At 38.3% G+C, this 16,231-nt stretch overlaps 1 protein-coding gene across 1 annotated transcript in view; it reads right to left on the reverse strand.

Moving 5' to 3' along the window:
* The window catches only part of LOC122565188 (ELAV-like protein 1), a 36,499-nt gene continuing 20,268 nt past the window's right edge, over nt 1–16,231 (reverse strand). The window contains exons 3-6 of the mRNA XM_043720905.2: nt 7,957–8,060; nt 5,019–5,172; nt 3,859–4,084; nt 1–1,431 (exon numbers count right to left, since the gene is read on the reverse strand). Coding sequence (XP_043576840.1) covers nt 1,104–1,431; nt 3,859–4,084; nt 5,019–5,172; nt 7,957–8,060 — 812 coding nt within the window. The 3' untranslated portion in view covers nt 1–1,103. The remainder of the gene's footprint in view (nt 1,432–3,858; nt 4,085–5,018; nt 5,173–7,956; nt 8,061–16,231) is intronic.

Here is a 16,231-nt window from a genome sequence, read left to right on the forward strand (position 1 = left end):
TTGGAGCAAAACAAAACAAATTTAATGATCATAAATGCAAAAGTAAAATCAATAGTCAAACAAAACAAAGGAAACAAAATGAAAAGAAATTATATAACAGAACATTAACTAATTTCAAAGGCAGTTGTAAAAACGTTTAGATTAGTCTTCTTTAAATCTATTTTAACAAAGCTTTGTGTTGACAGCTAACCTGTATGAGAAAAACATTTAAGTACTTTCTATTCTGACGCATTATCCCAACTTAGCATGTCAATTATGCAAAAAACAAAAAAAAACTTTTTTTTTTAAAAAAGAAATGGAGTTCACTAAGTGGGGTGCAACAAACTTACAAATGTTCAAAGGTTTAAACCTCCAAGATAATATTACAGCTAATTCTATGCTACACTTTCCAACCAAAACGTTCCTTTCACCCAAAGATTTGGCAAATGTTCTAGTAAACCTGCTCAATTTTTGTACTGACAATCTAAATCTCATTAATATGATTCACTGGTCTACTCATGACAGGAATTAAAATTGAACTGCTTTGCATCTACCGCCACATGTCATGATAAGAAAGGGACAGAAGGTGCCATTTTTACTTATCTACAGAAAACTTATTACAGCTATGGCTCTGAGGTCTGGATGAACTTAATATGCAACATATTAATCTTACAGGGACAATCAGCATTTTAATTCAAAAAGTATTAATGCATTAAACCTATGCTAGCAAGTAGCGCATTTATGAAATTGCTTTTCCAATGCAAGCAGGAATCAACCAAGAGCTGGTTATTAGTCAACTGATAATGGGATGAATATTGCAACTTAAAGCGATATTATTTTAAATCCATAGAACTACAATATAGTTCAGCATTTTACCCTCCTTTTTTTGGGTGCTCAGGAAGAAAGGAGGGGAATATGGAAGGAAATGTATCAAACATTTGAACATTTCATATTAGTTGCATCCCAGATTACTAATATAAAAAAATCCTTTTCACTTATTCTTCTAGAATGGTAGACAAAACACTTCTGTCACAACAATAAGAGTTGCTTTACACTAGTGGACTTATTTACCTTTCAGCAGTGTATTTCTAATCAAATGCTTACAAATGAGCACAAGTTTTAAATTACACCTTGTGTGACTTGCTGGTTTTAAAGGAGACCTGGAGAATTTTGTCTCCGAGGCGATAGCCATTCAGGCTAGCAATGGCCATGGCAGCCTCTTCATAGTTTGTCATGGTTACAAAGCCAAACCCTTTGCATTTGTTGGTGTTGAAATCACGTATAACTTTGACATTAGTCACGGCTCCGAATGGGCCAAACATCTGCCACAGGATTCCCTCATCTGCGTCTTGGCCCAGGTTGTAGATGAAGATGCACCAGCCAGATGGATTGTGACCACCAACGTTCACACCTGACAAACTACTCATATTGTCAACACTCATCGGCGAAAACCTAACAAACAAACAAAAAAAAATTAACTTTTAAGTCAAAAGCTTCAAAAAGGGACAAAACAAATGAAAATTAGTAAAAGAATTTGCATACCCTGGCTTGCTAAAAACAAAAAGGGTAATAAAAATTTCAATACAGGGAATTGGGAAGACTACTAGCATTAAGCTTTGATTTAAGCAGTGTTGGTCCAGCTAGACAAACACAGGAATTAACAGGTCACCCACAGCACAAATCCTTCATTTAAAAGCATTTTATGGTATTGCAAATCCTACACTGTGTTCCAACACAACTCTATTGAGGGTTTTTAAAAACATAGCCAAACAATACCAAACAACACTAAATCCTTTTGTATTAGATAACCAAGAATAGTTTTCAGTCTATTTTGTTTATGTATAAAAGACCTTTTGGGACAAAGGAGCTGCTTTATTAATGCAAACACAAAGGCCTGATTTATAAACTTGGCTTTCCTGGAATGAAAACTAGTGAATCACCAAACATAAAAGCATTCAAACTTCTACTGAATACCAGCTAAAAACTGAAATCACAAAATATTGGTAAACGTGCCTAATACTAATCGTGAGAGATTTCTTTACAAAGATAACACCTGAACAAACCCATTGTAACTAGGTAGATTTGATGCAAAAAAAAAGGGCTGACAATTGTCTTGTCAAACATATCTACAAAGAAAACATTTTCAGATGTCATATGCAAATCAAAAAACTGCATAAACTTTGGAATACATTATAGGAAGGTGGCTAGATCACCAAATTTCCTTTTGTCACTTATCAGTGTAGTCTTGAACTATCAGTCTTGCAGCATTGCTGCAGATTACTAAGTACACATTTCTCAACAACTATTTTCACCCACCCGATTTTATTTAGCGAGCGCAAATCCCTAAAGCTAAGCAATATAATTTCATGTGTAGGGTTTAAAGTCTACAACTTAGTCTGTAAAGGGGATACTTTCAATAAGGTGCACTGTCTTTTATGTCCATTCAAACATACACAACGGCAGAGGCCTCACCTTGAGAGGTACACTGCACATAGACCTTGCCAATATTAACGAGGTAAAAACAATGACTGCAGATGCTGGAAACCAGATTCTGAATTAGTGGTGCTGGAAGAGCACAGCAGTTCAGGCAGCATCCAAGGAGCTTCGAAATCTGTAGAGAGAGGAGGAAAACTTCTTCAAGGCAGGCATCCTTCCTTGGATGCTGCCTGAACTGCTGTGCTCTTCCAGCACCACTAATCCAGAATCTTGCCAATATTAAGCCTGTTTAGCAAGGATCACTCCTACCATAGTAGTTCAAAACCTGCCATTCAATAGATGAGGTTTGCCACAAGGAATTTGTCAATCCCATCCAGTCAGAAATGAAGCATTGTAATTATTTGACGAATGTCCCCACATAAGGGATAAAGCAAAATACATCATTCTATTACAAGTGTCTGCTTGATATTTTTAATTCCTCCCTGGGAGTTTAAATCTTTATGCCAGTTCTGTAAGCAAATCCTTTGCTCTCAAAGTCCTTCCTCAGATACAGCTAGTAGTGAGGAGGAATGTTATTGGCATTTGGAAAATTTATTTAGCATTATGCAATGTTAGAAAGCCAGTGAGTTCAAGGATTGTGATCCAATAATTCCTCAACACTGCACAAAAGCTATTTTCGGTCTGTCATCTTCTCTTAGATACAGCACTTTCTTTGAGTCTCAGATGTGATAGAAATGATGTTGTCACCTCACCTTTTCCCCATGGCAGCCGAGACAAGCAAACCAAACAGGTAAAAATGAGAAAAATAAAGGGGAAAATGGAGAGGAAATATAGACAAGGTGTGGGTTCAAAACTCCAAAGACCATAATATATACTGGGTGATGCCATGTGTTGAATGATGATTCCACCTATATCAGAACGGACAGAATGGTTTTAATTGTTTGTACATCATTTAATAGTTGTGAAGAATGGATCTAGCCTACTCCCTCAAACATTTGGACACCCATCCCTTTCTGATCATGCCCATTCTGTTTCCAGCATTCATTTTTAAAATGAGCAATGAGCTAATGACAAATTCATTGATAATATGAACAGAAATTTAATAAATTATTTAAGTTATTCAGTGTCCAAATTTATGTTGTTTCAACAAAGGTTAATTAGTGACTAGCCAATATACCAGTTCTAAAGTTTGGTATTACATTCCAAAGAGTCCATGATTCATTCAAACAGGGAAAGAATGGCAAAACAGTGCCTCTGCCCAGAAGTCCAGGAGGATTAAAGTTATTTTTCTGGCACTAAATGAATCACCATATGAAGCAACCTTGAAGTAAAGATGGTTGAAATCCATAATAGGTCAAGCAGTCCTTCATGTTACTTCCTGCCTTCGTCCCATCAATGCATAAGAGTAATTCAGAATTAGCACATATGGGCGACAGAACACACCTGAATCTCTGTGCCTGATGGTGCAATGGTCCTGGAAAGCGCCTTGCTGGTGAATGGTACAGCTGTGCCAACAAGGATGCATTTGTTTTCTGATTGGGATTGGCTGCAAGTTTTACTGTAATAGGTTCGACAGCACCAGGTGGTTTGTGCCCATTCAGGTTGTTGATAGCTTCATCTGCTTCAGATTTCCTGTCAAAGCGAATAAAAGCCACTCCCCTGGACATACCTGAAAACACATGAGAATTACTAAACTACTTTCCTACTGAGAAGAGAACTGAAAAAAATAGTATTGTGTGCTCCCAATCCATTTGAGACCGATAGTTAAAATGTAGCCTGTTGATTTGTTCCAATATCGTTTAAGTTACATTCTTTAATGCTACCCTCAGATACGTAGTCATAGTTATCTCCAGCACGGGATGGGAAATAAATAGCAAAGAGAATAAAAATAAGGTTTTCAAATATGTAACTCAGAGTATTTATAGATGACCGAGAGGTTGACACTACTGAATAACGTTTGAATGTTTAACACTAGAAATTATATTAAACATGAAGGAAATGGACCTGCACTTGGAAGAAACTGTGGAACCAGTTGAACCACTCCTGGACGAGAGAGATAAGGGAAGGAAAATAGGCAGGGGTGCATGTTCCCTGAGATTTTAAACACAAAATTAAGCAAGTTTTTAAAAAGATGTACATTAGACTAGATTAGTTGAGGTCCACTTTTCTGTTGATATTAAAGCCTTAGAATTACAAATGTAATTTCTAGAAATACTTACATATAGAATTGGAGCACAGTAGAGGCCCTTTAGATCACTGAGTCTGCACAGACCAAAGCTATTCTAAATCTACACTAGTCCCACTTTCTAACATGTGGCCCATACCCTTGAATGTTATGATATTTCAAGTGCTCATCCAAATGCTTTTTAAGAGGTTGTGAGGTTTCCTGCCTCAACTATCCTCCCAGGCAGTGCATTCCAGATTCTCACCACCCTCTGGGTAAACTTATAGTTTCCTTTAATTCCCTCTAAGCTTCCTGCCTTTCATGTTAAAATCATATCCCATTGTTATTCATCCCTCAACAAAGGGGAACAGCTGCTTTCTATCCACCCTGCCCATGCCTCAACAATATTGATAATTAATAAAACAAAAATGCTCCCCACCTGTGACTTGGTCAACAAGAACACGAGACGTGATGATTCGACCATAACGTCCAAAAAGTTGCTCCAAATCCTTTTGAGTCATCGTCTTTGGCAGACCACTTACATACAGGTTTGCATCCTTAATGCTGTCCGAGCTCGGCCGAGCATACGAAACCTTTCAAATAACATCACTCTTTAAAATAATTTCAGGTTAATTGCTGCAAGCACTTTTCTAAAATATGATATTGGATGTCGATTTGAAGTGTGAAGGACAGATTTTAACTTAAAATTAGACTGTATCTGAACAACCCAGTTTCAACTGCAAAATATTAAGTTATAATGGAAAATGTTGGAAATAACTTGAAGGCATAGTGAGAAAGGACATTTGTTTCTTGGTACATCATGAGGTCTCAATGAAAACACTGACAAACCAGAAACTTAATTTATTAATTTAATTAACAATATTAACATACTAATCAGAGTATTTCCTTTTGAAACACATATCCGTGGATAACTTCAGTTATAATTAGTTGTTTTGAATGTACACAGTATACGGTCACTTTACTCCTTAAATTTGATATTGGGGTTCAAATGTTGAATCTGCAGATGACAGGATGGCCGACAAAGTGTACAAATATAAAATCAGTAATGACAGCATTTAGAATCATTGAATCCCTACAGTGTAAAACAGGCTATTCAGCGCATCAAATCAACACCGACCCTTGAAAGAGCATCCTGCCCAGAACCAATCCTCGACCAATCCCAGAACCCTGAATTTCTGACGGCCAATCTGACTAACCTGCACATCTTTGGACTGTGGGAAGAAACCAGAACACCTAGAGGAAACCCACGCAGTAATGGGACAATGTGCAAACCCCACACAGATAGTCACCTGAAGGTGGAATTGAACTCTGTTTCATGAGGTTGTGAGGCAACAGTGCCAACCACTGAACCACAGTGCCGTTTTTAGTTTTTCCTCCAATTTCAAAGAAAGACCTCACCTTCAGTCATAAGCTCAAATGCATTACTGGAGACAGTCTCTTTGCTGGATCTCAAGGCTTCAATACTCACTAAAAGCTTCAATTTATAAACTATTATTGCCACGAGATTTAATCTTGTGGCATAAAGGAGGAGACAGAGTGGTAGTAGAGGGTTGCTTTTCAGGCAAATTGTGTGTTGCAAGAATTGGTGCTGGCTCCACTGCTTTTTATGTATATAAATGATTTGGATGTGAACATAGGAGGAATGGTTAGTAAATTTGCAGACAACAGCAAAATTGGAGGTGTAGTAAATAGTGAAGAATACATTGGGATCTTGATCAGATGGGCCGGAGAGCTGCAGACAGAGTGTAATTTAGATAAAACGTGACATGTTGCACTATGATAAGGCAACTCAACCCAGGACACTTAATGGTAGGACCGTGGGCATATTGCCAAACAAAGAGACCAAGGGGCGCAGGTTCGTAGTTCCTTGAAGGTGGGCTCACAGGGTAGTAAACAAGGCATTTTGTATGATTCCCTTTATTGATCAATGCATTGAGTATCGGAGTTGGGATGTCATGTTGCGGCTGTACTGGATATTGTTAGGCCACTTTAGGAATACAGAGTGCAATACAGCTCTCTCTCCTAATAGTAAGGATGTTGTGAATCTTCAAAGGGTTCAGAAAAGACTTGCAAGGATTTTGCTAGTGTTGGAGGGTATTAGCTATAGGGAGAGGCTGCAGCTATTTTTCTTTGCAGCGTTGGAAGCTGAGAGGTTCAAAATGTGTATAGGGTATGAGCAGATCAGTTTAGTTAAGTTTTAATGTTTTGTGAAACAAAAGATTCAACGAGCATGACTCAGGTCAGATAAGAATTGCAGTGAACAATGAGATGCTGGAGGCAAGGTAGTGGGTTAACAAGGTGGAAAAAGCATTCATTATGTAAAGCCATTTAACAAGATGAAGAAGCATTTAGTATGTAAAGTCAGTTAACAAGGTGAAAAGCATTCATTATGTGAAGCCAGATATTCAATGATTAATCATTACCGTTGGTACTCGCTGATTGCAATGGTCACCGAATCAATATGTTTGCTGCCTTTTCTAGATGCTCTTCCCAGTTAGTGACAATATTTCATTAAGAAACTGCTATTCGAGAGACTGAGAATTCATGTCTCTGTGCACATGGGTGATCGTTCTCTATCCTTTCAGGGCCCAGAATAAAGATGAAGGAGGTACAACTATACTGTCTGAGTGTTATGCTTCGACTGAGGCAAGAACAGGGTGACAATAGAGAGGTTATAAAATCATGAAGGGCATGGAAAGGCTGAATAGCTAAGGTCTTTTTCTTAGGGTAGGAATACAACACTATTAGGGTTTAAGTTTAGGATGAGGGGGGAAAGATATAAAAGGGACCTAAAAGGCAATGTCTTCACGCAAAGGGTGATGCGCATATGGAATAAGGTGCCAGAGGAAGTGGAGGTACAATTACAACATTTAAAAGGCATCTGATGGGTACAACAATAGGAATGGTTTAGAGGGATCTGGGCCAAATGATGGCAAATGGGACGAGACTAATTTAGGATATCTAGTCAACATTTTTGACTTGGACTAAAAGGGTCTACTTCCATGTTGTACATCTCTCTGACTTTATGACTCAGTGGTGATATATTGTGCAACGTATTGATAACCAAATATTTGAGCACCATGACCAATCAGTTAATGAACATTATCCAGCACAGAATTGAGCAAAAATAGGTACAATGTTTGACTAATATACTGATCTCAGTGAGGGCAGCAGTAGCTTGCCACTACTAGCTTTGCTTCTGGGCTACAGAAAAGGACAAAACACACACTGAACAGCACAAATAAACAATGCTTTTTTGGAGAGGTCAGGGGGAGGGGTGAGAAGCTAGTGTAAGAAAATATTAAACACTGACATACTATGAAACATTCACTAAGTTATGGTTGCAGGAATCTTACCTTTATAGTTTTTGATTGCAGCCTTAAACCATTAAGTGTATTAATAGCTCGTTCTGCATCTTTGGCAGCCACATAATTCACAAACCCATATCCGAGGCTGTGACCTATTGAAAAGTGAGCATTTGGTCAGCAACATTGTAGTTCATCTCCCTGGTAGGAAAATCTATTATTTTATTATATGCTATTTCAAATTTAAACAAAAATGTGCACCTAAAGTTTGTTAGATATATCAAGCAAAAGCATCTGCTTATATAAATAGGTACTGAAATAAAGTACTGTTAGTTACGTAATTTCTGAAGCCCACTCATCCCATGTCGTATGTTATTATCAAAGCATACTCTGCAGAAGACCCCAATCTAAAACTCCAGCCCCAATTTAATTTCAACTAACAACTGAGCAACATGAGAGACATATTAACAGAATGAGTCTTTCACTTACTGCCAGAGTACTGAGGATTAAATAGTTGAAAGACAAAACACCACCTGCTCCCTCTAAACTCACTATGCAAATTTTTATCTTGCCAACATGTTCAGCATATAAATTGCACTGCAATATGAACCAGTAATATATATTTAACAGTGCATGCTGCACCAGATTAAGTATGATTAGTAGTTAATCAACTTAACATTAAAAAAAAACTGCAGAATACAGTTAGGAGAAAAGTACTGATATACAGTTTACTCAACGCACATTTATTAGAAAGAAGTTGGTTCTTGCATAAAAATCGAAAATGTCATGTTATCTTGAAATTTAAAATATTCAATTATTGCAACTAACATTTCATTAACTATTCTCTCATGATATTAACACCATAACTAAAAATCCTTACAGTTTTAATTCTAAATTAGGTATATTTCATAAACATTTACCGGCATTGCTAAATATATAGATATTCCGTTTCTATTTCAGATTTTTCACCATTTGTAGAATCGTGCTTTTTAAAAACGTACATGCAGGAGCCAAGTTTTATTCTGAATCTTGTTTCCATTAGTTTCTATTAATGAATTGAATACTATTTTCTCTTAGCCATCAAGATCCCATTTTACACTTCATATGTGCAGCTCACAGCAACCTTTGAGGAGGGCTGGATGAATACTTGGCCTGCTCCTATCCAAATAAGATGTGAAAAAGAAAAGGATTGAGGCTCGTTCTATCTGGTAGGCAGTCTAGAGTCACAACAAAGGAACAGTGACTACTGAAAAAGAGAATCAACAACCCACAGAAAGGGCTACTTGTCATCTTGATTTGGGAGCAAATTTAAACAGAAGACAACTGTCTGGGAAGTACAAAAAAAAATCAAACAAGCACACTTTACATACTGCTGGGATTAAGCAAACTGCCCTTTATAAAACCTCTATTTTAACTTAGAAATTTACTCCGAAATAGCATACGTTTGATCACAGAACACCAACAAATTGAGGAAATCACAAAAAAATGACTGAAACAGGTGTGGTACTCTGACCTCACATCAAAAAGCTGGATGGATCAAAGCACTGATTACTCTGACACTGAGCACAACCCTTCTCCTCTATCCTAACTTATCCCCAACCACACTCCAAGCTTTGGGCAGATCTATCCAGAAGTAGTAACTAAAGTTTACATCAGCTGTTTTCCTATAAACCCCTCTGTTCTTTCCTCTTCCAATGGCCAAGCAATCCACCAGATGTCTCCTGATGGTCAAAAGTGAAGAACGGTCAACCAGACTATCCTGTATCAAAGATTTTTGCCATTATTGCCTTGGCTTTATACACCTCAAAATTAGTGTAGAACAGATTAAAATTAATCTTTTTCAGTACTAAGATTTCTTCAAATTTGCACTGTTCCATTTAGTTAGCAACACCATAAACAGCAAATATTTATACATAGATATTTACAGTGAAGCTATTGCTACAGTTTTTAAAAAGGCAAATCCACACTGCAATTCAACGACACAGGATTGATTTTCAATCACCAAGCATACTGGTCTTAATAAAATACAAGTTTAAAATTTAAATTAATTTAGCAATACGCGAGAACTTTTTATGTTCAAAGACTTTTTTTTTGCTTGGAAGGGAGACATGGTAAAGTTAGGATTAAAACATTCATTGGTTTTGAAATGTCTTCCAATTGAAAACAGGAGGACAACATCAAGCAGTTATCAATAAGTTATTGCTTAGCCAGGCAGTGTGGGACATCACAGTACATCCAGTAACTTTAAGTCCACCAAGAAAGTCATGGAGAGAAAGAGTGTAGAAAGCAAGGGAACAGGCGAGAGGGAACAAAGTATTCTGGTGTTTTCTGCAACCTCAGGCCAAACGGAGTCAGTTAGGTATTCTACTGATTTTCAAACCTTGTCACTATAAGTAGATAATCTAGGATTAGAGTTGACAGTCCCTTCTTCCCCATTCAGAGCATAGAACACAAACACTGGGGGTTTTCCTCGCACACTGTACCTTCCTCTGAACTAAGAGGCCCTGGTTCAAAATCCACCTGCTCCACAGGTGTGTAATAGCACATCTTAACAGGTTTATTAGAAAATACCGGGAACACTAGAACTAGATTGGATTCCTGGAGGTGCAAACAGAGGGTCCTCTGTGGGTCCTCAAAAACACAAATTCCAGTTTTCAATCAATTCAATTCACTTCAAATGGCATCAAGAAATAGTCGAATGACAATGGATTCTGCAAAGGCTATAGGTCCTGACAATATTGCACGAATAGTACTGGAGACTTGTGCAACAGAATTATCTGGGTTCCTAGCCACGTTGTCCCAGTACTGTTACAAACTGAAATTTATCTGACAATGAAAATTTGCTCACGTATATCCTGTGCACAAAAAGCTGGATAACTCCAAATGGATCAATCACCACCCTATCAGTCTACTCTTGATTATTAGCAAAATGATGGAAGAGGTCATAAGAACATAGGAAATAGGATCAAGAGTAGGTCATTTGGACCCTCGACAGGATCATGGCTGATCTCACATTCTGCATATTCACTTTCCTGCATTTTCCCTATAATCCTTTATTCCTTGACTTATCAAGAACTTATCTATCCCAGCCTTAAAGATACACAAGGACTCTACCCCTACAGTTCTCTATGGCAAAGAAATATGAAGACACACAACCCTCTCAGAGAAAATTTCATCACAGTCTTAAGTTGGCACTTCTTTATTCTGAGACTATGCTCCCAGTCCTAAATTCTCTTATGGTGGGAAGCATCTTCCCATAATTTACCCTGTCAAGCCAGTTTAGAATCCTATATATTTCAACAAGATCACCTCTCGTTCTTCTAAACTCCAGTTAGTACAGTCCCAACCTATTTAACCTATGCTCATAAGACAATCCCTTCATACTAGGGATCATCCTCACAAACGTTCTCTGAACTATCTCTAATAAAATGATGTCTTTCCTTAAATAAGGGGACCAAAACTGCTCATCGTACTGCAGCTATGATCTCACCCGCATACTGTTCAGTTGCAGAAAGACCTCCATACTCTTATACTCCAACTCCCTTGAAATGAGACCAACATTCCATTAGACTTAGTGATTATCTGCTGCGTGTACACGTGTGTGGTTGTTCCTTGAACCTGGGCCTCCTGAGAGAGGCAGGGGCACTACCAGTGCACAACAGGGGCCCTCAGTTCCTCAGGGTATGAGCCAAAGCCCAAACCATCTTCAGCTGCTTTGACGACCTTACTCCATTGTAAAGGTCAGAAGTGAGGATGGTTGCTGTTGATTGCATAATGTTCAGCACCATTTCTGACTCTTCAGATACTGAAGCAGCCTGTGCACATCACCAGAAAGAAGTTTTACAATTACTAAATCCTCCACTGTCAAAATTCTATTTTAACCACTGGCCAGCAACTGAAATGGACCAAACTAATAAATATCATGGCTGCAAGAGTGGATCAGAGGCTAGGAATTCTGTAGTGAGCAACTCTCCGTGTTTCCCCAATACCTGTCTGTTGTTATGACACAGACAGACAGCTGAAGCAAATCAAGCTTTCTTTTTCTGTAACCACAGCACAGTAAAATCTAAACCTCCAAAACTCTCAATATTAACCGCAATGGTTCCTAACCAGGCTTTTTAAATAGTCACAGACTCCGTGAATAATCAAATCTAGGCTCTGATTTGTAGCTTAAACAAAATACTTAGCAATTTTCCAAAAACAAAGTAACTTTTACAATGCAAAATTAAACAAACTAATCAAATTGATGTTTTCCTTAAAACTCAAGAACCTTTGTTTTCAGCCTCATTCAAGCAAAAGACAGACAGGCAAACACAGTTAAGGGACATATAAAAGAAAGTAACAAAACTGGCCAGATTATTCAAGTGGTATAGGTAGTTCTGTGATAACACACATTTCGGCAGTGTTCTTTGGCTATATTGTCACTGATGAAGTAGGGAACTGTACTTTCGAGAATGCTTACCTCCGTTTACAATCACACGATTCCAGTAGGATTGGTTAGCGCACTTGTACTGCGTATGTGATGTCAGTGGCAAAATCTCTGCGCATGCCCAATGTTGGCGCCAGTCTTCTTGCCATACTGCGCATGTGCTGCTGTCAGAGCAGCTTTCCGAGTGGTACTGTGCAGCTTTCTTAATTTTAAAAATGTACTGTGTTAAATTTACTTTAGTTTCGTTAATAAATACGATTTCAACCTTCATTCAGGCTGTGTTATACTTGTGTTTTAGACTTTTGGGTCATTTTTGAGTGATCGTGATATTTTTTGCTGTCTGCCCCGAACCCTACTTTTCCCATCGGCCCCATTATTTCTAATATGTGATTTTCTATGAGCAAGGTTTCACTGGAATGCAACTAATGTTATAGGAGAACTACCTGTACAGATAGTTCTGGGATAACGCACGCTTCGGCAGCACAATTTGGCTGTAGCGTTGCTGAAGAAGTAGGGAACTCTATTTTGGAGGACGCTTACCTCCGTTGGAAATAGCTCAATTCCAGCAGGAATCAGTTCATGCACTTCATTCTGCGCATGCGCCGTCGTTCATGTCGTTCTGCACATGTGCAGTTGTCAGCGGCCGACGGAGCAGCTTTCTTATATTTTCTACATTAGTGTTAAATTTACTTTTGTTTCGTTAATAAAAGTGACTTCAACCTTCATTCAGGCTGTAGTATACTCGGTATTAGACTTTTGGGTCATTTTTGCCTGATTGTGAGGTGATATTTTTTGCTGGTCTGCCCCAACCCCACTTTTCCCATTGGCCCCATTATTTCTGTTAAGCGATTTTCTATTAAGCCAGGTTTTGCTGGAATGTAACCAGGGCGTTATAGGAGAAACCTGATGAATTATTCACAGGCATGAATGATTGACATACTCAGAAAATCAGGACCTTTTCATCTCACTCAGAGCAAATCAGTAATAGTTACAACACAGTTTCTATGTTTTGAACTTCCAATAGCTGAAAACAACAGGAGAATGGTCAGTGAGTATTCAAATCAGCAGTTGCAGCAACAGCCAAACCCCTTCAGAAAATAAAGTGCAAAACTCCGGCCTCTATCAGACTGACTTTCTTCCCACAAACAAGATTCCAGTTGCCATTCAACATCTGCAAAATGCTGAAGCTCAGGCTTCTCTTGGACTTGCTGGAACCAATTCCCAGGTTAATGGCCAATATCTGGTATCGGTTTAAACATACTCCTCCACCCAGTGTTGAAGCATCTGAGGAAACCTTTTGATTAAGAACCAACCTGCAGTTTATTTTCAGTCCTGACCTTATGATAAAATAAAATAAAAATAATGAAAAATCAGCAAGCGTTCGAACATCATCATTAACGGGCCACAAGTCAAGAGTGTGACAGTAGACTCTCCACTTGCCTGGATGAGTGCAGCAACAATAGCTCTACGAGTTTGCCATCATTCTGGAACATAGCAATCTGTCTGATTGGCATCCCATCCACAATCTTGAACATTGGCTCTCTTCACTACTGATGCACAGTGGCACCAAAAGATGGACTCAGTAACTCATTAATGATCCTTCCAAACTACAACTTCTACCATCCAGAAGGATAAGGACAGCAGGTGCATGAGAACACCACCAGATGCAAGTTCCTCTCCAAGTCTCACAACATCCTGACTAGGAACCATATTGGTGTTCCTTCATAATCACTGGGTCAAAATCCTGCAACTCTGTATCTAATAGTAATGTGGTTGTTCACAAGGATTGATGTGGCGCAAGAAGGGAATTCATCATCACTTTCTCCAGGGAAGTCCTAGACTGACAAACACAGGCCTTGCCAGCAATCCCCATATTTGCTTCAATGAATCATAACTTAAAGGTAATTCAATCTAAAACAAAGATGTAATCTACCTATCCGAATGGACTGTATCATCAATATGGTGAATTTACTAACTGAACAAACCAGAAGAACATCTCTATAAATAGTTTAACTGTGAATTTTTTTTTTTTTTACAGGCATGAAAACATGATAGCTGTTAGAATAAAGTGTTGGAAAGTAACATGTTGTGTAAGAAGACATAAATATACCTTTGCTGGTAATTACCTGCGCACTTCAGTATCCATTTTGCGGCCTAATGCTTCATACTGGGATGAAGCTACTGCATCTACTGAAAAAGAAGAATGGAGCAACACCATACACCTCTAAGACACCACTGGTAGAAGCTGTCAGTTCCTTCTTACCAGCAAAGAGGGATCTAAACAGATTCTTCACTGGAGCTGCATTTAAAAATTGTGGATTGTAGAAAATTGCATGATTGAGCCAAAATTATGATCCTTTTCTTCTTCCTGTAGAATATTCCATCCTATTGAACAGTTTCATCTGTAGTGCTAATTTCTCATTTGTTTAAATAAAATGAATATAATAGCAATGGGGGGGGGGGGGGGAAAGAGGAGAAAGAGAAGAAAAGGAAGCAAAGATAAGTGATCTCTTTCACAGTGAGCTCACTTGCAGTATTATCATGGGGATGGAAGAGAAATGTAAATGACTTCAATGTAAAATATGTTTCCCTTTCCCAATGCTAGGAGATTAAACTTAGGGCCCAGGTACATATTAAACAACTGAAAATTAAGATTATCCTCAATGAGTCAAAATTGTTCAAAAGATGATGGATGGAATTAGTGTGGCTATAGAAAAACAAGGTATTAATTTCAACATGTTAAAAAAAGTCAATTGCCTTTAATGATCAAAAGATTAAGCACAAGTGATTCTTCTAACATTCATGTTTATACACCCTTTAAATATAGCAGCACAAACAGTTACGCAGATTCAGTACCAAATATTTTCACTTTTAAAATTGTTTCTACCTAAGGGTAGAATGGTAATGTTTATTTTCATTTGTGTTTGGTACAGTTGGAAAAGTGGAGCTTAATGCACTTACTTTGCGATTACTAATTCCTGTATTTATGAACATTCCAAATTCCATTCATCTGAGGTGAGAGTGACTACCTTTGACATCAAGGCCACATTTGATTGAATATGACAAGAAGCCCTTGCAAAACAAGGATCTCAGGATAAAACTCTCTACTGCTTGGGAGTCATATCTGGCACAAAAATGGTTGTGGTTGATAAAGGGCAGTTACCTCAGCTCAAGTTCCTCAGGACAGAGTATCCTTGGCTCAACCTATTCAGCTGTGTCAATGATCAGAGTCGGGCAATTTGCTGATGATTGCACAACGTTAAGCAAAATTCACAACAACTCAGTTGCTGAAACAGTCGATACTCAAATGCAGAAAGATCTGCATAACTTCTGAGCTTGATAAGTGGCAACTTGAACGACTTCACCCAAGTGCCAGGCAATGACTATCACCAGAGTATCTAACTACTGCCCCATGACATTTAAAGGCATTACCATCACTGAACTCCCCATTAACAACATCCTGGGGTTACCATTGAGCAGAAACTGAACTAGACTAGCCATATAAATGTTACAAGCACAGATCAGATGTGGGAAACCTTCAGTGAATAACTCACCTGATTCCTCAAAGCCATATATAAAACACAAGTCAGGAGTTGTGGATGAGTGCTGCTCCTACAACATTCAAGATGCTTGTCACCTGGTGGAAGGGTTTGGAGGGATTTTGGCCGAGTGCTGACAGGTGGGACTAGATTGGTTTGGGATATCTGGTCGGCATGGACAGGTTGGACCGAAGGGTCTGTTTCCATGCTGTACATCTCTATGACTCTATGACCATCAGAGAAAAGCAGCCAGTCCTGATTGGCATCAAATCCATAAACATTTGCTCCTTCTATCACCTTAGTACACACTGTTGTTACTATCTACAAAATGCATTGCAAAGATCCACCTAAATTTCTT

This window comes from Chiloscyllium plagiosum, unplaced genomic scaffold, assembly GCF_037043375.1.
Source record: "Chiloscyllium plagiosum isolate Xiang-an unplaced genomic scaffold, Cpla_swu_hap1 HiC_scaffold_28, whole genome shotgun sequence".
NCBI lineage: Eukaryota > Metazoa > Chordata > Chondrichthyes > Orectolobiformes > Hemiscylliidae > Chiloscyllium > Chiloscyllium plagiosum.